Source organism: Argopecten irradians, chromosome 15 (assembly GCF_041381155.1).
Source record: "Argopecten irradians isolate NY chromosome 15, Ai_NY, whole genome shotgun sequence".
NCBI classification, from domain to species: Eukaryota; Metazoa; Mollusca; class Bivalvia; order Pectinida; family Pectinidae; genus Argopecten; species Argopecten irradians.
The window spans coordinates 2,939,071-2,965,382 of NC_091148.1; the positions used below are offsets into that span (position 1 = coordinate 2,939,071).

General features: G+C 35.3%; 1 protein-coding gene across 1 annotated transcript; it reads right to left on the reverse strand.

The window, feature by feature from the left end:
- LOC138308455 (sialin-like) lies at positions 1-23,737 on the reverse strand. Its single transcript, XM_069249437.1, has 11 exons — positions 23,483-23,737; positions 11,930-12,117; positions 9,900-10,133; positions 8,777-8,864; positions 7,687-7,782; positions 7,045-7,166; positions 6,230-6,379; positions 4,666-4,798; positions 3,423-3,578; positions 2,533-2,618; positions 1-1,100 (listed from the first exon to the last, which is right to left on the reverse strand). The coding sequence occupies exons 1-11, from the start codon at positions 23,604-23,606 to the stop codon at positions 885-887; spliced, it is 1,593 nt and encodes a 530-aa protein (XP_069105538.1). The 5' UTR covers positions 23,607-23,737; the 3' UTR covers positions 1-884.
- Positions 23,738-26,312: the final 2,575 nt, after the last annotated feature.

Here is a 26,312-nt window from a genome sequence, read left to right on the forward strand (position 1 = left end):
CTCTCTCTCTCTCTCTCTCTCTCTCTCTCTCTCTCTCTCTCTCTATTGCACTTGGAATATATCTGGCGAAAACAAACTAATATGCAATACTAGTATAAATTATAAATAACATTGAACAAATACATTACTCTTTTTCTCCTCCTCTACTCCTCTATTGCACTGGGATTGTACATCAACCTATACAACGAAGTACTAGGCCTAGTCATATAATATATTATCTTATACTCTTACCAACATTCTGTTACCAGCATCACTTCGTAGAGAGAATAAGTACCTATAATATATATAATAGAAGTCTTTGTCACATACCTGGCCCGTCCAGCCATGTCATATGGCCATGTCATAAATATCGTAACACATATGTATAATAACACTACTATGACGTCACATGTAGTTTTGAAGTCATAATCTATATGTGACGTCGTATGATAGTCAAAGTAGACGGAAAAGTTAGATCCGAGCTCGACTTCTAATATTTTATATAAAGACGAAATTTAAGGATTTACTTTTTTCTATCAGTAAAAGTTATGTGTGATAAATAGAATCTTACACTCGTGACTATGTGATGTAAGATACTCTATAACATGAAATGTTTTTGGTTAATTTCTTTCGTGGTAAGAATTTCTTAGCTATGCATTTTAACATTGGTAGAAATATTCATGGTTGGTTTATAAGACAGCATTCCAATAATGTATAAAACTAATTTCATTGGTTTTTTTAATATTCTTGGTCCAACAGCAACTACACAATGAATATTTCATGTGATACCGTATCTAGTCATTCCAAAGTTATAAGTGAATTTCTTTCTCTCTGCAGACACGCCTACAGTACTGGTTTACTTAGACACTTGCCAACCATCACAGACACATGATCTATTTCACTTGCTATTTTTCGGTCTGTAGTGTGTTGTACTGTAGGTTGGTTGGCTGCTCCTCATGACGAGGCTCTTTTGAGGATGGACTAGAGAATGTCAGTACCTCCCCTCCCTGCTGGTTCCATGGCTGCTCTGATCCCTCGGCTAACAGCAGGTAGAGGATTGTCCCCGCCAGATACACCGCCGAACAGATATAGAACACAATCTGCCACTGGGCTCGAGTTTGCTGAAGATATCAATTTTCAAAGATTATTTTTAAAAACTTTATTGCCGTATAATCGGTTATTTTTGTGGTTACTCTGATCATGAAAATCGTATCCATGGAAAACTGAGAAATGATTAAATTACAATATACCCTAAAAGCAAAATCATGGAAATTTTTAACCACTGAAACTTAATTTCCTCGTTTTTATTAAAAATCAGGAAAACTTTTCAAACATGTAAATAACCGGCTATATAGTAATTTTATATCTAATCACGATTATTTAACATCCTGATTTTTATTTTATCTTACTGATGCACACCACCTTAAATCTTGATTATGAATTATCATTGGCTAGTAATTAACAGCGATCAGCTGAAAAATATCACAAAGCAATAACTTTGATACACTTTGATTTCACTAGCAAATTTATCAGAAGAGGAATACGGGGGTTTCGAGATCCCAAAACGAAGTGGGCAAAGTACTATTTATCGTCGATTAGCCCCACCTTCCGGTGATTATGACGTCACAAAAATCACGTCAAATGACAGCGTCATAATCACCGGAAGGTGGGACTAATCGACGGTAAATAGTACTTTACCCACGTCGTTTTGGGATCTCGAAACCCCAGTATTGATAAGCTTGTATTCCAAATCTAGCTGTATGTATATCTTCATTATTTATTTCGTGTAAACCTATTCAACAGTTCAAATTGTATCTGTGGTCATAAGTGTGAGAGTGCATCAATTTATAAAGTCCAGCAAAAAAATTTATTTTATAAAAATTTAAATTTTGTATTTAATGTGATTAATATTGTCTAGGTCTATTGTATTTTGTCTCGACTTTGTATGTTAGGAGAAGGCTTTTATAAGTTGTAATAACTTTTGCCTTATCCATTTGACTTTTGTTATGACAATAAAGTATGTTGAAACTAAAAACTTCATTATTGAATTTGTTACGGATTTAACTCTTTAACATACAAATATTTTAGTTAGACAACATGGCTCTACATTCAAGTAAATGTACTTTTATCTGCTGATGTGATATCACGCAGTTTCACTTTACATGACATCAGATAAACATAAATATGTAAAAATGTTCTGGATGGAGTCCAATACCGAAAACCTGGAGACAGCTCACTTGGTAAAATATCTTGGTAGTGTTCCAAGGGCCCAAGGTCAAAGTCCCTGTCGAGTCATGTGTTTTTCCACTTATCGTAGAATTACAGTGGAACCCTGATAATCCGGACGCCAATAATCCAGAAAACTTGCGGTGCAGATAATATGTTAGATGGAAATGTTAGAAAACGGATAACTGTTACATTATATATTGTCCAAGAACACAAAATTCAGCAGCCCGGAAAATTCGAAATCCCGGCAGGGAATAAAAGTGTACGGATTATCTAGGGTTCACTGTATATATGTTTTACAACAGTAATGATCCATGGATTACTTACATTGTTATTGGTGAGACGTCCAACGATGTATGGACCGAGAAATCCAGGTATGGTGGCCAAACAGTTACTTATCCCCATCAATGTCCCTGTATATACAACCATCATTTACATTTCAAATTTGTTTATAATTGAGTTATCAGAACTGTAGACCAATCAGAAAAAAGCAAACAAACAAAAATAAGGCCATATCACAATAAATATTGTAACACCATCATCATTTACATGTAAACATTGTAAACTCTTTTACAAGGCTACTAAATTTCGCGATTTCTATTTCAAATTATATCAACGGATTTAAAATTAAATCGACATGCCTTTCAAAATTATAGTGGGAGATATCAATTCGCCAATTTAACTACTTTGTACCTTGATCGCGAAATTAATGAAAATGAATCACACGCGAAAGAAAGTTTGTTTAAAGATGCTCCACCGTCGACAGAGTCACTGTGTAGTGTTGAAGTTTTTACATAGCTAACACAAATTATTTTCTATCAATTCAAAAACAGACAAAAACGTTTTGAATATTACTATAACATCGGCAGTATTATATACATTAGATCAAACAAGGTAGTTTAACTATCACTATATAACAAATGAACATACATGAATTATATGTTGCTATTTTAGTTAAAATTTTATAAACGGATATGCAAATCTCCCACGAACTAGAACTGTCGGTAGAGTGGACTACCGATACCCATTAATTGGGGACCATTGCAGGACCCTATATAGTCTATTCAGCTCCCTTTTATGTGTGTATCAAATATCAAAATCTGTCATTTGACATTAAGTAATTTGATTGTGTCTACAGACAGACAGACAGACGAACAACCCGATTTCATTATACCCCTTAACTTCGTTGCAGGTGGTGGGGGGTATAAATTACTTACCTGAGAAATTAGGTGCTATATCCAGATGATTTACATTAAAACCGCCCATACAAATCCCGCCTAGACCAACAGCGAAGGTTAACATCGTAACGACTACCACATGGTTACAACCAGCGTAACCAATACAAAACATCAGGATAGCGGGTAGCATTAAACCTGTCAAAAATCAAAGTAGTGAAAGTACTGAGCCATAAACCATCTGACATTATACAAATATTGACTTTTTGTAGGTTAATACGAGGAATTGTTAAACCTGAGAAAGTTTATATTCCGGAGGCCGAGGGAAATATCACATTTCAAAGGTTTAACAATGCCTCGTATTAATCTACAAAAAATCAATAATTGTTTTGTCATATGAAACGATACAAGTTTTGCTGCTTGAAACAAGCGAGGACAGCGCCATATGACTAATCAAACAAAATATCAAGAAAATTTTCATCCATGTATCCTCAGTTGGTACTTTTATTACTTCTGCTGTACTTCTTCACAATATAACTTTCGAACATATAGCTACATTTAACATGTGTAAAAACATCTTTCCTAATCCTACCTAACTGTTGTCTACCATGTTGGATTTGGCTATTGCCCGATGATCGGCAATTTTCTATTTTGATTGGTCAAAACTGTGGAAGAGACAGGGAATTCCCTGTCTCTATTTATAGCCAGGTAAACGAATTTGCAATGCCAACCTCTGAACAGGTGTTCATCGGTCTAAGGTTGACATTGCATTTTGTCAAGACCTGTCCGAGCGGTCTAGACCAATCAGAAAACGGCAAAACTCACAGTCATATAACATCAACAGTTCCTTTTTAACCTGAACGTCAATTTTTTTTGCATTTTAACGAAAATAATCTGATGAGTCTAAGTACCAACAGAGCGAGCTTATTAGCCGGTTTTCAAAGTTCTGATGTATTCCATAGAAAAAGCATTCATCTAAATGAGTCCCAAAAATCACTGCAGAGTTCGAAATTTTATTTGTTTAAATTCTATATTGTCATTCAAAATTATTTCTTTTATTTCATTTATTCATTTCCAGTACCAGTGGTTACTAGTCTTCCTGATTTATCTTTAATATGCAATTCAAATCTGATTGAAATTCATTAATATCATTCAAATATTCTTCGACTACTTTTCTGCGATGACTTTGAAGAAGCCCATGGGTATGTCAAAAGCTTATTTTTAACAACCCTTTTATTTTCTTTAATTAGATTTGACCACAAAATTCATGTTTTAGATGACTTACCTAATGTCATGAATAATTTACGAGTGTTCCTCGTGGAAAGGTAGCCATTTTTACGGATAAAATCGGCAATATGCCCCGAACTTGTCTGACATATACAACATACAACGTAGGGTAGGGCCGATATGAATCCATTCTGTTAACAATGAAATGAATAATTGGCATACTTCATACATGTATCATCATCACATAATAATCATTTTCATGTACCGTATTTTCCGGAGTATAAGCCGCTACTTTTTTACCTGAAAATCGGCAGTGCAGCTTATACATCAGTGCGGCTTATCCGTGGATGAAAACCAAAATCTGACCATGTTTTTGCATGAGTACGTCGTGATTCACGTGTGGAAATCGTTAGTTTTACTCGCCAGTTTTGTTAAGTTATACATCGACCAAATCACTGTAAAAAGTGTTTAAAAGATAAAATATGCAATGAAAATATATTAAAGATGAAAATAATTACGTATCAGATTCATGTTGAAATGTATATTTGTCAAATTTGTGAATTAGCAATTTCTATGGGTTTTTTTAAAAATTAAGTTGAGTTAAGATTGCATATTTTGAACTTTATAAATATGTATCAAATCTATGAATTCAGAAGAAGTTTTTCTTTAAATTTAAGTCATTTTGACCCCTTTTAGCCCCGTCCCTCTCTCCCTGGGGATCAGCCAGAGCCAATATGGATATGATGTTAAAATACTATTTCAGGCTAATAATTCTAACAAAGTTTGATTCATTTCCTATGAAAATTGAGCAAATAATATTCATAAATGGTTTTTTTTCCTATATAAACTATAGTAAACTTGACCCCCTCCCAAGGAGGAAATGCGAAACCCCAGGGTCGTATAATTCACAAATTTTGTAAATGGCCTTAAGACCTTTCCATCGATGAAGAGTACAGTTTTTGTATTAACATTTCTGGAATTTCAGAAGAAGATTTTTGAAGTTTTAGCCTATTAGACCTCTTTTACCCCACTCCTCAGGCCCTTGGGAGTCAGTTGTGGAAAAGTTGTTAATAGGATTCAATGGCCATTTAATTCATACTGATAATTCTGACAAAATTTGATTTATTTCTTATTGCAAATGACCAAATAATGCTCAAAAATGTGTTTTTCCTATATAAACTAAAGTAAACTTGATCCCCTCCCCAGGGGGGAAACGTGAGACACCAGGGTTATATAATTCACAATTGAATTTCAGAAGAAGATTTTTGAAGTTTTAGTCTATTTGACCGTTTTTGGCCCCACTCCTGAGACCCCTTGGGGCTGGGAACATATAATTCACAATTTTGGCCATGGAAGATTTCTGCAAAATTTCAACAAATTTGGTTCAGCAGTTTGGGAGAAGAAGTCAAAAATGTAAATTGTTTATTGTCTCACGATCGACGACGTACAAAAGGCTTTTAGAATAGGTCACATAAGACTTAGTTTCAGGTGACCTAAAAATGTTAATGCACCTGAAGAAAATATGGTTGTAGAGAGGAAACAAATACAAATATGAGTGAATCAATCTTTCAGATGAAAATATATTTAAGACCGATATAATAAATAATAATTGTCTAGTGTACCTCTGATATGTCAAAGTTGAGAATCTGTTTCATGTACGTCGGCAGACTTGTAAGCATGGTATAAAAACCCCAGTTATTGGCAAAATGTCCAGCACAAATGCCCCACACCGCCTTGGAAGTTAGAATGGCCTTCCATGGAGTTCGTAATCTCTGGATGGAGGGGGAAAGAAAATTACTATTATATAACAGATATGATGTATGGACTTCCATGGAGTGCGTAATCTCTGGATTGAGGGGAAAAGAAAATTACTTAACTAAATATTATAAACCATAGATATGATGTATGGCCTTCCATGTCATGTGATTAAAAAACACATATCCTTATTCCCACTTCGCTCCATAGAGGATCTAAAAAATCCAATTCGGGGTCACATTTTGATGACCTTGACACCAAATGTATTGCTCCATTTAGTTACATATCCACTGAAAATGACATTTCATATCACAGTATGCATATACATGAAACTCTATTGTGCTCTTTTGGCAACATACACATACACTTATACATGTTACAGTACTGAACTATTTATCCCTGTCAAGAAACTCCGAAGTTAAGCTTATTTAATAGGTCAATTTCAAAGGTTGTGACCCCATATGTAATGTTGTCAGACCCTCTAATTAGACTGCAGGAAAACTATAAAACAGTCATGGCAACCACTTACATCTCAGTGAGATGATCAAACAAATTCAATATTATCCTGTGAAATGTATTATAAATATACAATGTGCATGTCCTTGGGCAGGTGAGCTAGCAAACAAAATGTTCAAAGAAAATTTGTATCTTGCAAAAACATGACGTTATATACAGTAAATACCTGTTTCAGGCCTATAGACGTCTCTATGTACGTCCGTTCCTCTGCTGATATTGTTGGATGTTTGGCCGGCGTGTCATGAACCATTAACATCCATACAACAAACCACAAACACCCAAGGACACCTGCCAATCAAATGTCAGTATACATGTTAATTGTCCAATCAAAAGAAATTCATCTAGGGTTAAAGGTTAAAGAGAGTGCATTGACCAATGGGAAGAATAATAACAAGAGGCCCAAGAGCAATAATGGTCATATAAAAAACCTTGTCAACAGGAAATTATTTAAATTTATTTAAATATGACGTCATGGATAATAACACTTAGTCGAGACCATGTCGGAATCATTTCAGTCAAGTTTCAGCTAAATTTCATCAGAAGAATACAAGAAGGTGGCTGTGAAGGCTACTGATGGAGAAATCAAATTACAGGATTGCAGAAGATGCAATTTGATCTTTCAAAAATCATGAAATAATCAATGGTTGACCCGACGATTTATCATATACATCATACCAGATATAAGAACTGGAACGGGGTCTGTATGGAAAATTACAGCCCTGTTAATAGAGTATTTATCAAATGTGTAGAAGAATGAGGACCAGCCCTGCAGGTTAGTCACAGGCACTTATCATATGACTATAATTACCGAATATGTAGAATACAGAAGGCCATCCTCCTAGGAAGTCCGAGTCGCACAATATACCAGATATAGGCATAGACACCACTGTCCCAAGCTGTGCTCCTGTACAAAGTAAAAACATTCTATCACAATTCATATGAAATAACTATGTAATTTTAATCATAATTTTATTGAATAATATTTAAAGTGTGTAAATTTTAGCCTGTGGTTACTTAATAAAGTTTCATTTTCAACAAACTAATTTAATTTCTTTTATTTCAAACCATTATTTTTTTTAACTGTGTCAAGGACTTAGCTGTTTTACTAGATTAAATAGATCGACAGACTAGAGCACAGTTTGTTGGATAAATAATAGCTACATTGTAGGTACAGTTTAATAATGTTAGAGTAGAACTTGTCTACACCAGATGTCACTGCAGGGACCATTATTTTTGTCTGGTATAAATGTTTGCATTACTAGAAGGAGACAGCCATGCAATCAAGTCGCAAATGTCAGACATTGTATTACCTGTGTATGTAAATCCTGCCAGTTTGACAGGTCCGGCTGTAACTATTACCTGCGTATGTAAATCCTGCCAGTTTGACCAGTTACATTGTAACTATTACCTGTGTATGTAAATCCTGCCAGTTTGACCGGTAACACTGTAACTATTACCTGCGTATGTAAATCCTGCCAGTTTGACCAGTTACACTGTAACTATTACCTGTGTATGTAAATCCTGCCAGTTTGACCAGTTACACTGTAACTATTACCTGTGTATGTAAATCCTGCCAGTTTGACCGGTAACACTGTAACTATTACCTGCGTATGTAAATCCTGCCAGTTTGACCAGTCCGGCTGTAACTATTACCTGCGTATGTAAATCCTGCCAGTTTGACCAGCTACACTGTAACTATTACCTGTGTATGTAAATCCTGCCAGTTTGACCGGTAACACTGTAACTATTACCTGCGTATGTAAATCCTGCCAGTTTGACCAGTTACATTGTAACTATTACCTGTGTATGTAAATCCTGCCAGTTTGACCAGTTACACTGTAACTATTACCTGTGTATGTAAATCCTGCCAGTTTGACCGGTCTGGCTGTAACTATTACCTGCGTATGTAAATCCTGCCAGTTTGCTTCTTTCCCACAGCGGTGCCCATTTACCCCACATTGCACTCATAGCTGGAAACGTAACTCCCTATGAAGGTCACGAAAAATACTTTTAGAAAATATTCAACATCTGAATATAAGAAATATCTCTAAATATTAAATGTTGTCAAATTAATATACAAATCATCATTCATGTTGGTATTTATTCTGTGTTTTAGATATTTACAAATGATTTTTTGTTAACATTTTGTCATAAATATTTTTGAATATTTAAAGCATTAAATACATGATAAAAATACCTTCAGACAGCTTGACAGAGAAGAAAATAAAAACTTTCATGGTAAGGTTTACCCAATCTAAGTTTTCTTTTAAAATGTATACATATTTCTGGTGGATGAGCGAATAAAGGGAGATAATTCACACATTACATGGCTTTAGTATCATTTAAATGGAATATCGGATTGGTAGATGAGAAAATAAGGGGAGACAACTCATATTTTATCCTGCCTATTTATTGAATAGAAGAGAATAAAGGGCGATAACTCACATTTTATCCCGCCCATCCAATTGATGATGAAAGAATAAGGGGAGAAAACTTACATCATATCACACAGCAACTAAACCTTCTATGATAGCAGGGTTCCCACTATTTTTTGGGACCAGAATTCAAGACTTTTCAAGGTTTTTTCAAGGACAGTAAGTGAAATTCAAGTCATGTTTTGACACTTTCAGATACCTTTCACAAGTTGTTATTTTTTAAGAGTAGTGCAACTTGAATGATGCTGACTGTATCTATTCCAAGATAAAACTACATTCATTATGAAAGAAAACAATGAATAAACTATATATTAACAATGGTTTGTTTGTGTAGCTTCCTACATGCCTCTCATGTTAAAGAGTGTAACAAATTAGCTAGTTGCTGATCAGACAGAGTTTAATAAATTAAATATTAAACCAAGTAATAAAATTCAAGGCTTTATCAAGGTATTTCAACAAATTTTCCTTTTTCTCTCACGGTTTTCCCTATCCTGATTTTTTATTGCAATTTTTCCCTACTTTGTCCAGTTTTCAAGATTGCGTGGGAACCCTGTGATAGGATAAGGGGAGATAAATCAAACCTTACCTCTCCTAAGCCTTCTATGACCCTAAGAGCGATGAATGACCCCAGTCCAAGGTCGTTGACCACCACAGGTGTAAGTAGGGTAAGGGCAGCAGTACACAAAACACCAAAACCAAATAACTTCTTGGCACCAAACACCTCAGCCAGCCAGCCCCCAGGGAGCTGTGTCACGATGTAGCCATAGAAAAAGGACCCAAGAACGATCCCCTGGGTGCTCTCATCCCAGTCCAAGTCTCCCTGTTGTCAAGGAAACCAGATAACATTAACGACATATTAATCATTAACTAGTGATATACGACTACTAATATCTAACTTGTCAAAACCATGCAGCTCTTCGCTAATCAGAATCACTGTCTATTTCAGCATGATTCTATGTCATTTTTTATTTATTTAGTAGTATAAAGAAAAAGAATCTGCCAATCATAATGTCAGATTATTAGTATGAAAAATATCAAAAATTAATTGTATACAGTGTAGCTTGGCTAATCTGGATCACTGTCTATTTCAGCATGATTTTATGTCATTTTTCATTTAAATTCAAAGTAATTAAAACCTGTATAATCAGGAAATCTGACTATACCGACCAAATATGTTGGTCCCAGTGGCATTCAGTTTAGACCAGTTACATACGCAGCTTCAACAATTGTCCCTTTAATTACTGACTAACAACAGATTTTAATACATTATCACTTATCTGTTTTGACTAACTTTGAAAAAGTATTGATATTATAACCGTTAGGGTTTTTGGTGCGTTGGTGGTCATTTTGGTGGAAGAGGTTGGTTATTTCCTTGGGAGGAAGACACTGTGGCTGTAATCCAGTTCTACTTGTTTTATTATTCTTGGTGTTGGTATATCATTATTACAGTTCAGGTGTTATCTCATACTTCAACTCCATGCTCGCTTGTTCACTTCCTTCCTCATTACCACTACCTGGGAAATTATATCTTACCGGGAGGTATTATCCATTTTATTCTCTGTCACTCTGTCATTTTGAGCTGACGTTCTGATCTGATGTTCTCATCTGAGCTCTCTGACCACCTTCTATCTCCCTCGCTATATCTTTACTTTTCATATTATATCTGTCATTAATCTATTTATCTAAATTCTCAAATTCTATTGGTTAATTACATCTTTAGGAGGTGTGGCTACATTTCACTTCACAAGTCTTTTGATGACCCTACTGTCCTGTCTCAGGACCAAGATTACATGTACACTGAATTATTCTAAATGAACCTTGCATCCTCACACTATTGTCCATAGACACCTCACAGACACTTTCTCACACTCCTGACCCCTTTGAGTCCTAATGACCCTATGTGTGGTCCTGGTCATCTAAACTGCTTTAACAATCAACTATAGCCTATATCAATTTTAATTGCTCTCTCTCTAGTTTTCAAATATTTCTCATGAGCCACATTTTTCAACTGTCATAATATCATAAATATTCAATAGCATATATATAAAGGAGAAATAATGGTTATAGATTGTATTTGTAAAATCACCTGACTTCATATCACTACCCCCTCCCCCCTCCTCCACTTCTAGGCTTCAGTTATAGCCCAAACCCCACCCAACCCTAAATAAAAGCAACCCAATCCAGGACCAACACAATTAACCCATTATAAGCGCGCTTCATAGAATTTGCTTCTGTCCAGTTGGCATTCATATTGGTTAACTTGATATATATACATGTACATCTTATTACAAACAAGGGGCAAAGAAGTTATTCTAACAATGCGGACAGAATATTTTTTGAAGAATTTTTGAGGCTATTGGCTATCTGTCCCTTAGTCAACAAAAAAAGAACATGTCAAATAAAATTACATAATATGGATGGTCACGAAAGTTCACAAAAACATAAACAATGAACACATATAGAATATACATAACAGTTAAACTATTGGGATGATGTATATACATGTATATTGTTGTGTATTATGCAAATTATTACCAACATCTTATGGTGTCAAATGGGAATTAAAAGTACAACGTTATTAGTATAGATTTGTTGTAAACATATTTTAGTGTATACCTGTTTTGTTGTAGAGTTGTCCGTTCCATGGATTGACGGACACGCATCCATACTGTGATTGGTCACCTTTTTTGTATTATTCACCATGGCAACCAGGGCTACACTCAGGTTCACTCGGAGACAGTACACATTGAAGAATCCAAGGAACGCCAGAACGGCCAACAGGTGGCGCTTTCCAAATGCTTCTCCTGAAATATAAAAAAAAAAAATTGTATAAAATGGTTCCATCAATAGTTGTAACAGAGTTGTCTGCTCATGTCAATGTATAATAATGCGTTTCAATATTTAAATCAGTCCCATGACTACGGAAATAAGGCTGACATTTTAGTGTTAAATTTGTATATAACTTACATCTTGGTTCCGTATCAGCGCCCCTATTTGTTGTCATTTTTAGACAAGCACGTACACTGGACGCTAATTAAGGAGATTACGGTAATTGGGTTCCCTAGTAAGTGCCCCCATTTGTTACAATCTTCAAGCAACCTGGGTGCTAATTATGTGAAATAAGGTAATCGTATTAGTCTCCCTTTAATAGGACAGAGAAAATATTCATGACAGTGAAATATTAATATGAGATTAAGAGCTTACTTAAAATATAATTGTTTTTGTAGAACGATTGATGGTTAAAATCCAAAAGCTTGAAAACTAAAAATTACTGTAAACAAATGAGACGCAGAATACTTACCAGACACACAAAATATTTTCCTTCGCTCATACGACTTTAAATCGGAGTTTCGCCCTACCTCTGTAGCCTCTGCACTTTTAGCATCAATACATGTACTAACTCCATGTTCCTCATTTTCAATAATACCAAAACTCCCAACTTTAGTTTTCATGATGAGGATTCTATTTCCAATTTACAGGACGATTTGTGAACTTTAAATCTTTATAAAGCAAGCCATATAAAATCTATGATACCAAATCATAAAAATTCAAAAAAACCCACTAAAACCTAACAATGTTTGATACACTGGATATAATATACATAAATAAAACAAATTCCAATGAAGGAAGATTTTTGTTTGATAAGCACAATAAATCCACATTGATTTTTCAGCTGGTAATAATATTCATCCATATCATACTGAATAATATGAATATATATACAAAATACAAAATGTTCCAAATAGTCTAGCAATATTGATTAGTGGAAACTTTTAGGGCATCTTTAACTAAAACTGCTACACAATGTACTCTTTATGTTTAAACTTCTTAAACTAAAACTGCGTCCAGTAGGTATGACTGTATATAAACACTGATATCGCTAAAGACTAAATGGATATATTTTTTCTCTGATACATTTTCGTGTTTATTTAAGCTGCATCCCGAGACTATCATGTGACCATCTGGCTAACCTACTGAATTCAAACTGTAACATATTACAAACAATTATCAGATAACTTATCGTTCTTTGTAAACATTTACATCAACTTAATTCATGATGTGTCACTCAGAGACAGTATGTAAGGTCCTAGTATAGACGTAAATCTATTATCCGTGTTATATATACAATGTATTGGCTTATTTAACACACATTGTGAACTTGTCTTAATAAAAGGACAAAACCCATTTAAAATTGTTATTTGTGGTTTATTATACAAATATACAGAAAAACCTGCCTTATTGACCACCTCTTTCTATTAACAGCCAGGGTCATGTAAGGACATGCCAGATTTGATGGTGGAGAAAAGCCAGAGTACCCGGAGAAAAACCACCAACCAGCGGTCTGTACCTGGCAATTTCCCATTGAGGGATTTGAACTCGCGGCCCATAGAGGTGAAGGGCTTGTGGAAATATGTCGGGACATCTTAACTACTTGGCTACCGCTGCCACCTCTGTATAAAGACCACCTGCTTAATAAGATCATTTTTCTAGAGTACCAAATGACAAATCTCAACACAGTTCAACCTGTGTATAATGACCACCTGGCTATAAAGACCTTTTTTTACTTTGTCCCTTTGGTGGTCTTTATAGACAGATTTGACTGCATGATTACAATGTATAAAATGGATTTGTTTCAATTTTATTACTTTACATTGGTTGAACAACAAGTTCATGAATCACTTTTAAATGGTATTGATAAGTGTGTGTAAGGGGTCTTAGAGTGGAAGGAAACTTGATTATCTTCATCCTGCATGCTGGTTATTTTTGGTGAGATAATAATTTTTCACGATTTCGCAGGACATGTCTGCTATGCCGCTAAAAGCACACGTGATTGCTTGATTGCGTATCTAACCCCTGACCCTTGACCTTTTCACCCACATGTCAGGAATCAATGGTTATAACGTAGTTAGTTTCATTCCCCATCAAGGTTTCTATAAGATGTTTGTAATATGTGTATAATGAACTATGTTTATAATGAGGTGATTTTGTTGGTCCTCAGAGTTTCGTTATAACCATGTTTTACTGTACATGCTGAAGAAAAAAATGATGATTTGATAAAAAAATAGAAAGTACATGTAATGATCAAAGCATAGGAAGGAGATTCTGTTACTGATAGAGTAGGTATGGGGCTGTGAAGTAAAATTAAGTTGTCAGATTAGAGGAAATACACACATTGACTTAAAGTGTCTTCCTAACCTTCTGGTTGTCAACTACGATTCAACAAGTGTCCAGGGTACTTATTTAGAAAATAATTGAAAAAAATGAGGGTTGTTTAATAAAACAAAACTTGCACTACACCCTTTCACAAAATTAGTGCACAAAGCAAGCCATTAATTTGCAAAAGAAATCAATTACAGAAGTCTGTTTGGGTTCCATAATTTTTCATTTCATTCTGCATTTAATTTGAGGTACATATATTTAAGGCCATTTGGTGGAATTCCAATTGATTGATATGTCATCAAGACGGTACTTTTTGTTGCGTTCCTTGCATTGACTTAAGATCGTTCAAATAAAATTATTTATTCTTTATCGAAAGTTAATCCGTCGCTTCGTGCTTAAAATCCCACGCCTAAAAAAATATGATGCAGGGGAACCGGATATGTAGATTGAAATCAAAAAGTTCATGGTTACCCGCTACCGGTCCCTTGGAGCACGAGATAATGGAAGGGAACCATTCTATGAACTTAATCTCGTCAAAAATGAAGTGAACTGCAAGCAGTTCATGTAACATTTGCAGCGAGATTAACTTTCTTTCATCAGTCAATCCAACAAAATTGATAATCAATCCTTATATTTACATTAACCAATTTAAAAAAATTCCGCTGTTAAAAAAAGTCAAATTATATGTGTTCGGTATAAGATTATTATACAATTTTGCAACATTGTACCAGTTATCGTACATGTATGTACAGCTACGGAACAGCCGCCAGTCAGTTCTTCTCGTCACCAAGGCAACACAAAATGTAGTTCCGAAAATAACTTCATTCTTTGTGCGTTGTTACGATAAAAAACGGAGATTTTGAAATATTGTTTTTATATTCAAGAATTAATGGCTTAAATTTTTCATAAAACATTATTATGTAGCTTCAAATACAAAAAAAATTGCTGCGCAGTACTAGCAGTGCAGTCAATGTGTAAATCCGGTCGCTCGATTGAGCAGGGGTCCGGTTTCGAAAGAAAATGACGATTGTGGTGAAAATGCTGAATAGTTGGTATCTAAACATAATCAAACCTTTTAAAACTCAATTATAATTGTTATGGAATTAACTGAATGTTGTATTTCCGTCTGATAATTATTTGTAGCTGACATTTAAATATGTATTAACTAAACCTGTTGTGAAATCCAACCCGCTGTGTCTGTAGTATGTGATGCAGTCCAATAATCATGCTTCCGGGGCTCAATAAAACGTGTTTAAAATGCGGGACTTAGTCGCAGATCACTGGAAGACTTCTGTGTTATTCTTGAAATGTTTTAACTTCTCTGTCTACTGGAGTTTGGGGATTAAAATTCGGTATAAAGTAAGTAGTAGAAACATCGATTTGAAAAGTTGGCGGTTTCCTTTCCAACGACCCTCCAATGCCGTGGATTTTGACACTCACAGAATCGTTTCGTTAGGCTTAATGTCACTGAAATTTAGCCTGTTTGCTATTTGAGCGTATTTTTCATGGAATCTATCGTTTCTAAGCTTACATGTATGACACCGTTTCACATATATTGTACACATTAAAACTATTTGCGTTCGATTATGCCTACTAGGCTATGCGATGAGTGGTGAACCTCACTGCGTTCGGTCCTAACATGACGCTAACCCAAATTACACTTTTTGAAGATAACATTGTTAAAATTTTCTTACGTGTGCTTGAATTAAGATATCTCTCTAAACATTAAACAAATAAATGCTTTTAGTTTTAATTTCATGCTTTGTTTACTTGTCAGCAGTGCATGTATTTATAGGCCTAAATAGAGAGCTTTGAAGCATCCCCGGTTCAGGCTATGCTCAGCATTTTTTTTACCTGGGCTTGAGCCTAATTCAGTGTGTCATCAAAATACGTGTAAAATATCTCTAGGCGACTATAATATTATATCACTGACAATTTCTAATATCACTTTATCAAGCATTCTTGTCTGTGTTTCTAAATGTACAACGGTAGGCCTAGGCCACATCGCAGAAAGTTCGTTCAAAACTGAAGCGGCGTAAAACTACAATGTAGGTCAAAAATGTAAACAATGTCAAAATGTATTCTCACGCCGGTCAGAGGTCAGCACGTGACCAAGCATCTTCATTGGGAAATGAAGTGATCGGAGTTTTACTAGTTTCATTGAGGCGGAGCGAAGTGAAAATGTAAATATATTTATATCTAAACAACTTGGTCTATGATCTTGCTGAACTTTAAATTTCGAATTCAAGGATGCAGTAGGCATCTTAATATAATGAGCTACATTTATCCAGTACATCTACTGGTAATACAAATTCTATTTTAACAAGTTTTTATTGATTTTATATACGGACATTAGGCTAAGCCAATTTAATTACCTGGTAAGTGATTACTTATATATACATTCCACAGAGACTTGGCATAAATTTCTAACCAACAGTATTTACATGTTTATATATATTATAGTATCGGTAGTAGAGTTCAAAGGGACCTGGCACGTTCCGAGAAAAAAATGAACATGGCTGTGATGGTTAAAGTAAGTGAGCTACTCATCGGTGATTGGCCCAATCCAGAATGATTACATAACTAAGATTCCCAATAAGAATATTATATATAATTACGCCATGTAATGAAATACATTATCATTGGGGCAGAAATGTGCTAAAATATTATTATTGATCATGAACCAAAATATAAGTTGTAGATGAAAAAAAGTCAGCTGTTTTTTTAACTCTTTCTGTACTCATGACACATTAACCTGTTACAGTAAACATGCTTTTTTAATCATTGAGACGTATTATTATGTCATGATTCACATGGAAAAGATGCACACTTTTTCACGGTTCATGTAATATGGGATACAATGATGATGTTAGAGGCATCATATGTTGTAAAATATTGTTAAATATATGGGAACGGGCGTTTATATAACTTCAATTCCTTCTCCAAACAAGAGGCCCATGGGCCTTAACGGTCATCTTACTCATGGTGCAAAAATACAAAGTCACAGTATAAAGTATTGGTTAACGATTAATATAAACAATACAAGGAACTCCTTAGTTGACATGTAACTTTCTGAAATAGGTAAATGTCAGTTGTTGAACAAACTTGGTAGGCCTTCGTCCATATATGGATTTAACCCATTCAATGATTAATATAAGGAGTCAGATTTTAAAGCCAAATTTCAGCAAAGCTCCCATTTTGGACCTCTGCCGTACTATCCCCATGGGTCTTAGCTCGGTCCTTTATAAAGTATGATTGTCCTCACCTAAAGTTCCCCCTTCTGAATCAATTAAAACCCCTATAGACCAATTTTCATTGAGATCGGAGACAACCCGAACACAAGAAATGGGCCAGCGGCCATCTTGGAATACCAAAATCTTAAAGAAAATGTTTGCATGTTGCTCGGCATCAATTAAAACCCCTATAGACCAATTTTCATTGAAATCGGAGACTGAAACCTTAAAACAGGAAGTGGGCCAGCGGCCATCTTGGAATACCAAAATCTTTACGAAAATGTTTGCATGTTATTCGGCATCAATTAAAACCCCTATAGACCAATTTTTATTGAGATCAGAGACTGAAACCTGAAAACAGGAAGTGGGCCAGCTAAAATTAAGAAAATTTCCCCTTTTGGGGCCCCACCCCTCAGCCCCTAGGGGTCGGACCAGGCTCATATATATAAAATATGATTGTCCTTCCCCAATGATGTTTCACACCAAATATGGATGAAATCCATCCAAGGATGAAGGAGGAGTAGGATTTTAAAGCTAAAATTAAGAAAATTTCCCCTTTTGGGGCCCCACCCCTTTGCCCCTAGGGGTCGGACCTATCTCATATATATAAAATATGATTGTCCTTCCCCAATGATGTTTCACACCAAATATGGATGAAATCCATCCGAGGATGAAGGAGTAGTAGGATTTTAAAGCTAAAATAAGAAAATTTGCCCTTTTGGGACCCCGCCCCTCTGACCCTAGGGGTCAGACCAGGCTCATTTATATAAAATATGATTGTCCTTCCCTAATAAAGTTTCACACCAAAATATGGATGAAATCAACCCAAGGATGAAGAAAGAGTAGGATTTTAAAGCTAAATTAAGAAAATTTTGCCCTTTTGGGGCCCCACCCCTCAGCCCCTAGGGGTTGGACCAGGCTCATTTATATAAAATATGATTGTCCTTCCCCAAAGATGTTTCAAACCAAATATGGATGAAATCCATCAAAGAATGAAGGAGGAGTAGGCTTTTGTATAAATAGTCTTACGCACGAAGCACGGCGCACGGCGCACGACGACGACAGACAAAATATGATGACAATAGGTCATCCTGACCTTCTTGATTCATAGTACATTGAGTATAACCTGTCTAAACCAGTCCTTGTCTAATCTGGATCTAACCTGTCTAAACCAGTCCTTGTCTAATCCGGATCTAACCTGTCTAAACCAGTCCTTGTCTAATCTGGATCTAACCTGTCTAAACCAGTCCTTGTCTAATCCGGATCTAACCTGTCTAAACCAGTCCTTGTCTAATCCGGATCTAACCTGTCTAAACCAGTCCTTGTCTAATCCGGATCTAACCTGTCTAAACCAGTCCTTGTCTAATCCGGATCTAACCTGTCTAAACCAGTCCTTGTCTAATCCGGATCTAACCTGTCTAAACCAGTCCTTGTCTAATCCGGATCTAACCTGTCTAAACCAAGTCCTTGTCTAAACCAGTCTTTGTCTAATCCGGATCTAATCTAAACCTAGTCCGCTAAACCTGCCTATATTATTAGGCTTTTTTATTTATTTTTTTTTATCTAACCTGTCTAGGCCAGCAAACCAGTCCTTGCTTCCGGTTTTATTTTTCTAATGCCAGTTAGAGTTTTTATAGTGAAATTATGGTCGATATCGACATGTTGTCAAATATTCAAATTGAACACGAACGCATCACTTTCGCGATATTGTTGCATATACATGTAGCATATACACAGTTGAATTGTGTTTATCTTTCAACTACACGTGGTTTTTTTAAAAATAAAAAACCGGAAGCGAAGTTGATTGGCTGCCGTTTGCTCTACTAAATGTGTATACGGCGGCCATTACAAATGTGTGAAATAGAAGGGTCTCGGAAGTATTTCATTGTGCAGAGTTGTTTAATTTCATAAATGGGATGTAACATGGGGGCAGTGGAGTACATAAGATCCCAATATATAGGTATGTGTATGTTTTCCCGGCATTGCATGGACGATATATTAGAAATATACCGCTGACATAGCGTAGGCCAAATCTGGCCTACGATTTCACATTTTTAAGAGGTACCCGCGAGCTGACTATATATTAGGCAAAAAAAAAAAAATAAAATAAAAAAGCCCTAATAATATAGGCAGGTTTAGCGGACTAGTCTAAACCAGTCCTTGTCTAATCCGGATCTAACCTTTCTTAACCATTCCTTGTCTAATCCAGATCTAACCTGTCTAAACCAGTCCTTGTCTAATCCAGATCTAACCTGTCTTAACCATTCCTTGTCTAATCTGGATCTAACCTGTCTAAACCAGTCCTTGTCTAATCCGGATCCCTGTTTATTCTGGCATTATTGTATGCATAGTACTTGTTTTCTTATTTCATTGTGTGTTTTTTTGTTTGACTATTTTAACGTCCTATTAACAGCCAGGGTCATGTAAGGACGGCCTCCCATGTATAATGCAGTGTGTAGCGTGTGTGAAGTGCGAGGTGCATGTTTTGTGTGACAGTGGTATGTTCGTGTTGTGTCTTCTTGTATAGTGGGACTGTTGCTCTTTTTATAGTGCTATGTACCACTGAAGCATGGTAACTAATAAACTTGTATAATTCAATTTTGCTTGTTACAAGAATTTTCATTGGCTTAAAAATTTACTTTATCAGCCCATAAAGGAAAAAGTGGCGTTGCCGTTTGTAACGCCGTTTCTGATTGGCTGAGATGACAGTGTAGTGATTTCATAGACAAAAGAGTCGCAAAATAAATTTTGATTATTGAAGAGATCATCTTCAGTAAATTGAATTATAAGAATTAATTTGAATAGATTTTTTATGTTATGGAGATAAAACACAAAAATCTGAGTGTACTCTCATCATAAACCGCTTAACGGTTTATTTAGACCATAACAAACGGTTTATTTAGACCATAACAAAAAATCGATTCAAGTTAATCCTTAAATAATTCAGAAACCTGGCTATACCGACCAAATATGCTGGTCCAAGTGCCATCCGGTTTTGACAAGTTTATACACTGTATATGTAATTGGTAGCTAGGATTTATATTAGTTAGTGTATACTGTACAATGTATACTGTACAATGTATACTGTACAATATATACTGTACAATGTATACTGTACAATGTATACTGTACAATGTATACTGTACAATGTATACTGTACCAATGTATACTGTACAATGTATACTGTACAATGTACAATGTATACTGTACAATGTATACTGTACAAGGTATACTGTACAATGTATACTGTACCAATGTTATACTGTACAATGTATACTGTACAATGTATACTGTACAATGTATACTGTACAATGTACAATGTATACTGTACCAATGTATACTGTACAATGTATACTGTACAATGTATACTGTACCAATGTATACTGTACAATGTATACTGTACAATGTATACTGTACAATGTATACTGTACAATGTACAATGTATACTGTACAATGTATACTGTACAATATATACTGTACAATGTATACTGTACAATGTATACTGTACAATGTATACTGTACAATGTAGGATGTACAATGTACAATGTATACTGTACAATGTATACTGTACAATGTTTATAATATTTAACTCTTTTCCCAACATCTGCCATTGTTCGTGCTTTTCATTGAAAAGAATAATATTCTAAAGGTACTAATTAAGTCTGTCTCATCAATTTCTTATCAGTCCAACATCAATGGAAAGCCTTACAGCTTGTAGCGATATAGTAAGCAATAATTACATTAATGGTTTTAAGTTTAAGTGTCTTAATTATATTAGCTTCATTAAAATTTATATCACATCGGATAGTTATATATCTGTGATATTCCACTCGGTGTATATGTATAATGTACATGTATGTATACATGCAGCAAAACTGAAGGCACTGTGCTTCGACAACATAGTAGCAGGTAGTCTGGTTCTTTGATGTACACCTTGACAACATAGTAGCAGGTAGTCTGGTTCTTTGATGTACACCTTATATTAAGATTTGATTGAATTACACTGTGTGGCCCTGAAATTTGACATCACTCTCTCTGTAATCTGCAAAGAAAGATTCTGCTGTGATTGGTCTTTTTGTGTCTCCTGAACTTCAGTATGCCTTCAGTTTCACTATATGACATACATAATTTACAGTATGTACAAGTGTAAAAGGAGTGGGTCAGTTTGGTTTGTACCTAGTGTTAAATATGGTCTCCGTCACTCAGCTGACAGAGCATGCTTCTTTGGCTCAGTCAGTAGAGCCATAGTTCAGTATTGCCAACCACTTATAAGGTCAAATCGGGTGATCACCCTTGAAAAAACGGGTGAAAGGGTCAAAACAAGGGTCATGTGCGAAACAACATTTTAAAAGCCTTAAATATGTATATATCATGTGCGAAACAACATTTTAAAAGCCTTAAATATGTTATATATATATATTGTTATTCAATAATATATATACTTATGATGTTTTTTGTAATAATATAATTAATATCTGATAATTAATAAGATTATTTTACTAAATAATCTTTAAAATAATATTTAATAAAATCCGGATTTTTTGTTCTACACGTGTCCGGTATCAATTGTTATCTTTGACTAAACAAAATGGCGGCCATTATGATTGGCTTGCCTGCCTACTGCAACAGGACACCGTTCATGTTGACTATGTGAGTAAATCTTTGTCTGAGATCACAAGTGTTTGTGCTTCTGAAGAATTTTGAAGATATCATTTCTGATTTTGAACAGTATTAATTGGCCATGTCCAATTTTGCTAGCTTGCTCTTGCTAAAAACGATAATGGTCAGCGTAATGCATGACTGAATAGAGTAATTGCTACAATTTCACACCTTTATTAAGGTTTGTGTAAACACAAATTAAACACAGCTACCTGCATTATACAAGGGCCTGATATGAGTCTTAAGCCCTGAGATGTAATTAAAATTGCGCTAATGGCTTGATCTGTAGTAATTTTTGTGAGCTTTTTGACACTTTGGTCCAAGTGCTGAAAATCGGGTTATTTGATGACCCGCCGGGTCAATCGGGTTATGCATTCTAAAATGTCTAAAAAACGGGTCAACCCGGGGAAATCGGCTCAGTCAGTAGAGCCATATAGTTTTCCACAACAAAGATTCCTGGTCGGGACACACACTCAACAGGAATCGTATCTGTATTTTCCATGTTCTTCTACACATAGTCCAGGGGTTGAAATAACGACAGTGATAGTAACCCCTGGAGTATCGAGAATGAGAGATAGACCATACAGTATTATTTATACATACTTATCACAGTTACTACATAATGATGTGTATATATAACTGATAACTGTGTGTTCCTTTGTTATGGTTTAATGTTGACTGTGATAGATACAAATCCTAATCAATGGAAGTCTCCGATAGATGTCAGCGTGTTATGAATTCAATGATTGAAAGTCAATTACAGGGTTAATCAGATTGGGCACAACCCCGTTTATAGGTACATCTGTATTTTAACGGTCCAGCATTTGGGTAACAACCAATTTTGGTCTGTTGGTTACCCTAATTGCAGGGTGTAGTCGATGTTAAAGGCCATACTACTTTGTTTACACGCTGACGTGAGCAGACTACAACAATTAAAGAACTTCACCTATAGCTCAGCTGTTATAGCTAATTGCAGAGTATATATAGTCAATTTTTATAAGGCCATCTATCTATTTTGTTTACACGCTGACGTGAGCAGACTACAATAATTAAACATCACCTATAGCTCAGCTGATATAGCTAGCTAATTGTAAGTTCTCCGATGTTTGAGACTTACCCGCTGGAGGAGAGTGAAGTCCGTCTTCCTGAACGACGCTTGTACTGGCACTCAACAAGGCTTTCTTTTCCGATTCAGTCCCCATTTTGTCTCTTGAATTTGTAGACATTTCTGTTTTCTTCATATATGTCAGACATACATCATTCTTACATACGAGTTAGTTATCAGCCATATACAGGTAAGTATATACACGGCTAACCGAGTTCATTATGTGTTGATATGATCAGCTGACATTTACCATGTGACAGTGTTTATGAAGAGCTATTTACAAGGGGAACAACTCAATTTGCCGTGCTACAGAAAAAATGAAAGAAAAATAAAATAATAAAATAAAAATCCTGTTGTACATCATGAAGAGATACATGTGTAGGACTAAATCCAAGTCAAGATAGGTGGTAATGATTCGGAAAATTTTGATAAAAATTAACATAAATAGAATGAGCCACATTTCAAAAGACGACTTAATTATTCATTTATATAATTTTAAAATTCATTAAATGTGTTTTTGTTAAACTTTCTCTTGATAATTTAAAGATAGTGTCCGCAATATAAGAACAGTACTATTTATTTCGAATACTAAAAATAATAAGATGTATACACAAATGTACAATTATAATATCAGTAGATATCATTTGCGTGTACAAATATATATCTACTATTGAAAATTATTCTACTTTCTGTTTTTTTACATACATGTACAGTGTACATGTTTACGTACATGTAGGTTAAGAGAATGCAAGTACAATATAAAAATACTTTGTTATTTAATGCCATAATTTAAATTTTACTTGGATATTTTAGAATTAACATTACACCCACCTCCCGTTATAGATATCGTCGTATAAATTTTGGGGAAATTGGTACATAATGTACGTCGTATATTGCGTATTTTTTGGGGAAAAAGTGGTTGGTCTTTAAAGGGGCCTTTTTGATGCATCTTTGTACTTCAGCAGCAGCAATTTATGAGACATCTTCGTATTCTTGAGGCGTACTTAAGCTTCTTAATTCATGCCGATGTTCCTTGTAGTAATATCGGCTGTTTCCAGGTGTGCCAAGTCTGGCTTAAAATCTGCAATCTGGCTTAAAATCTGCCGGAAAAAAGTGGATATCTTGAAACCGCACGAAGTCCCGGCCAAACTTCTGTGAGAGGAGAGCGTTGATTTTCTTTCGCTGACGGTCAAACGAAGCATTGGTGCCTTGAAAGTACCCCTTGAGCTTGGTAGTACCTCTCCAACCCATAGTCTGGTGATTCCGGAGCTACGAAGGGTCTCCTCTATCTACTGTAATTCTACGATCCTGTTGAACACATCACTCGGTCTGGAATCGACGATGATGTCGTTGCCTCCGATACGGTTAAAGCCTTAAGCTTGTCCAGCGTCGGAAGATGTGTCTTGTCTGTAGTCGTAACCCTCCAAGACCCCAGAATTTGGTGGTGTGTGCACGTGGCGATTCCAAGTCGCCATCGCAGAATCTTCTCAACATAAAGTACTGCTTCTAAGTAGTATCGCTTTGGTCATGATGTATTCTGTACTTCAAACCGCAAAACACCACTTTTTATGACCCCCTCATGAATATGGTTGACAAACACGTGATCTATATTGTACGTGTTGATGGCGCCCTTCCGATTCGCTTCCATAGGGCTCTTAGACACATTCTGTCATTCATTTGTGTGTGTCGATCGATCTTGGTTAAAATTATACAATTTATTCCAGATTTTACCTTTACAAAGTAATGTAATTTTATATTATACAAATGTATTATATACCGTTTATATTTTGTTATACATGTAGCTATTGTGACTTTAGAAGATGGAGATGATTAATTTCCAAATGCGCAATTCTTGCTATTTCTAGTAAATGTATGGTGTTATAGAGATAACTTATTTATGTTTTTGTGAACACGGTTTGATATAGTCCGCTAAACTGCTATTTATTAGGCTTATATTTTTTTTTTATTTTTAATTTAAAAATTTCGGATAGGTTTTAATATGAAATTTCAAACGTTTCAAAAGTTGAAAATTATTGTTCTATATAAACAATTAATGAACTACTCTTTTGCTTTAAAACGAATATCCAGGTCCTGTGGGATTTGTTAAAACGACTTTTTCCTGTACCTTGAATAAAAGTACCTGGAACTTCATATATATTATTTATTGTCTACTCAGTTTTTTTCCTTTCCACGGGTGATACACCTGGATGATTTATGTTAGATATATCCAGTCTGATGTACTAATTTATCCTCGTACCTGACTTCCCGACAGAAGAATTTAGTTGGTTTACTCATACCATATGACGCTTGATTAATATCATTAAATAACAAATCTTGTCTGTATTGCTTTTAACAATTATTTAATGATTAAGACAATTTGAATATCTCTCCATCACCAGAAAGATGGTACAAGATAATAAAATTGTCCCTCGTTCGTGGCCTATACCGTCTTTCCGTCTGTTAACAATTTTTGTTTACGCTGTTTCGCAGAAGTTAGTGAAGTGTTATTTAACAAATATCACGCATAGCTTCTCCTTGGACCTTAGTTGCGCACATTCCCTCATCGTGGGATCGATCGGTCATCAAGATGGCTGACATCGTGGAATTTGATAGATGAAATTTTACCGGTATTTCTCACCAAGTTGTGAAGGGATAACCCATATTAAGCATATTACTATACGAAACATATTGAACGTTAAGATGAACGACAGGTAGCCATCTTGGATTTTGAAAATTGATGTTTGTTACCGCGATATTTCAGAAATTTTAAATTTCGTGCATCGTTCCCGTCAGGAACCTAGTTGTCCTTATTGTATTTTCTATACGTACATTCAATATTTCA

Coding starts and splice junctions, on each gene's coding strand:
- LOC138308455 (XM_069249437.1), bottom strand. CDS start 23,606: ATGAAGAAAACAGAAATGTCTACAAATTCAAGAGACAAAATGGGGACT. Junction 8,865..9,899: donor TCATAGAAGGCTTAGGAGAG/GTAAGGTTTGAT, acceptor TGACCTTCATAG/GGAGTTACGTTTCCAGCTAT. Junction 6,380..7,044: donor CGTCTATAGGCCTGAAACAG/GTATTTACTGTA, acceptor CCCTCCATCCAG/AGATTACGAACTCCATGGAA.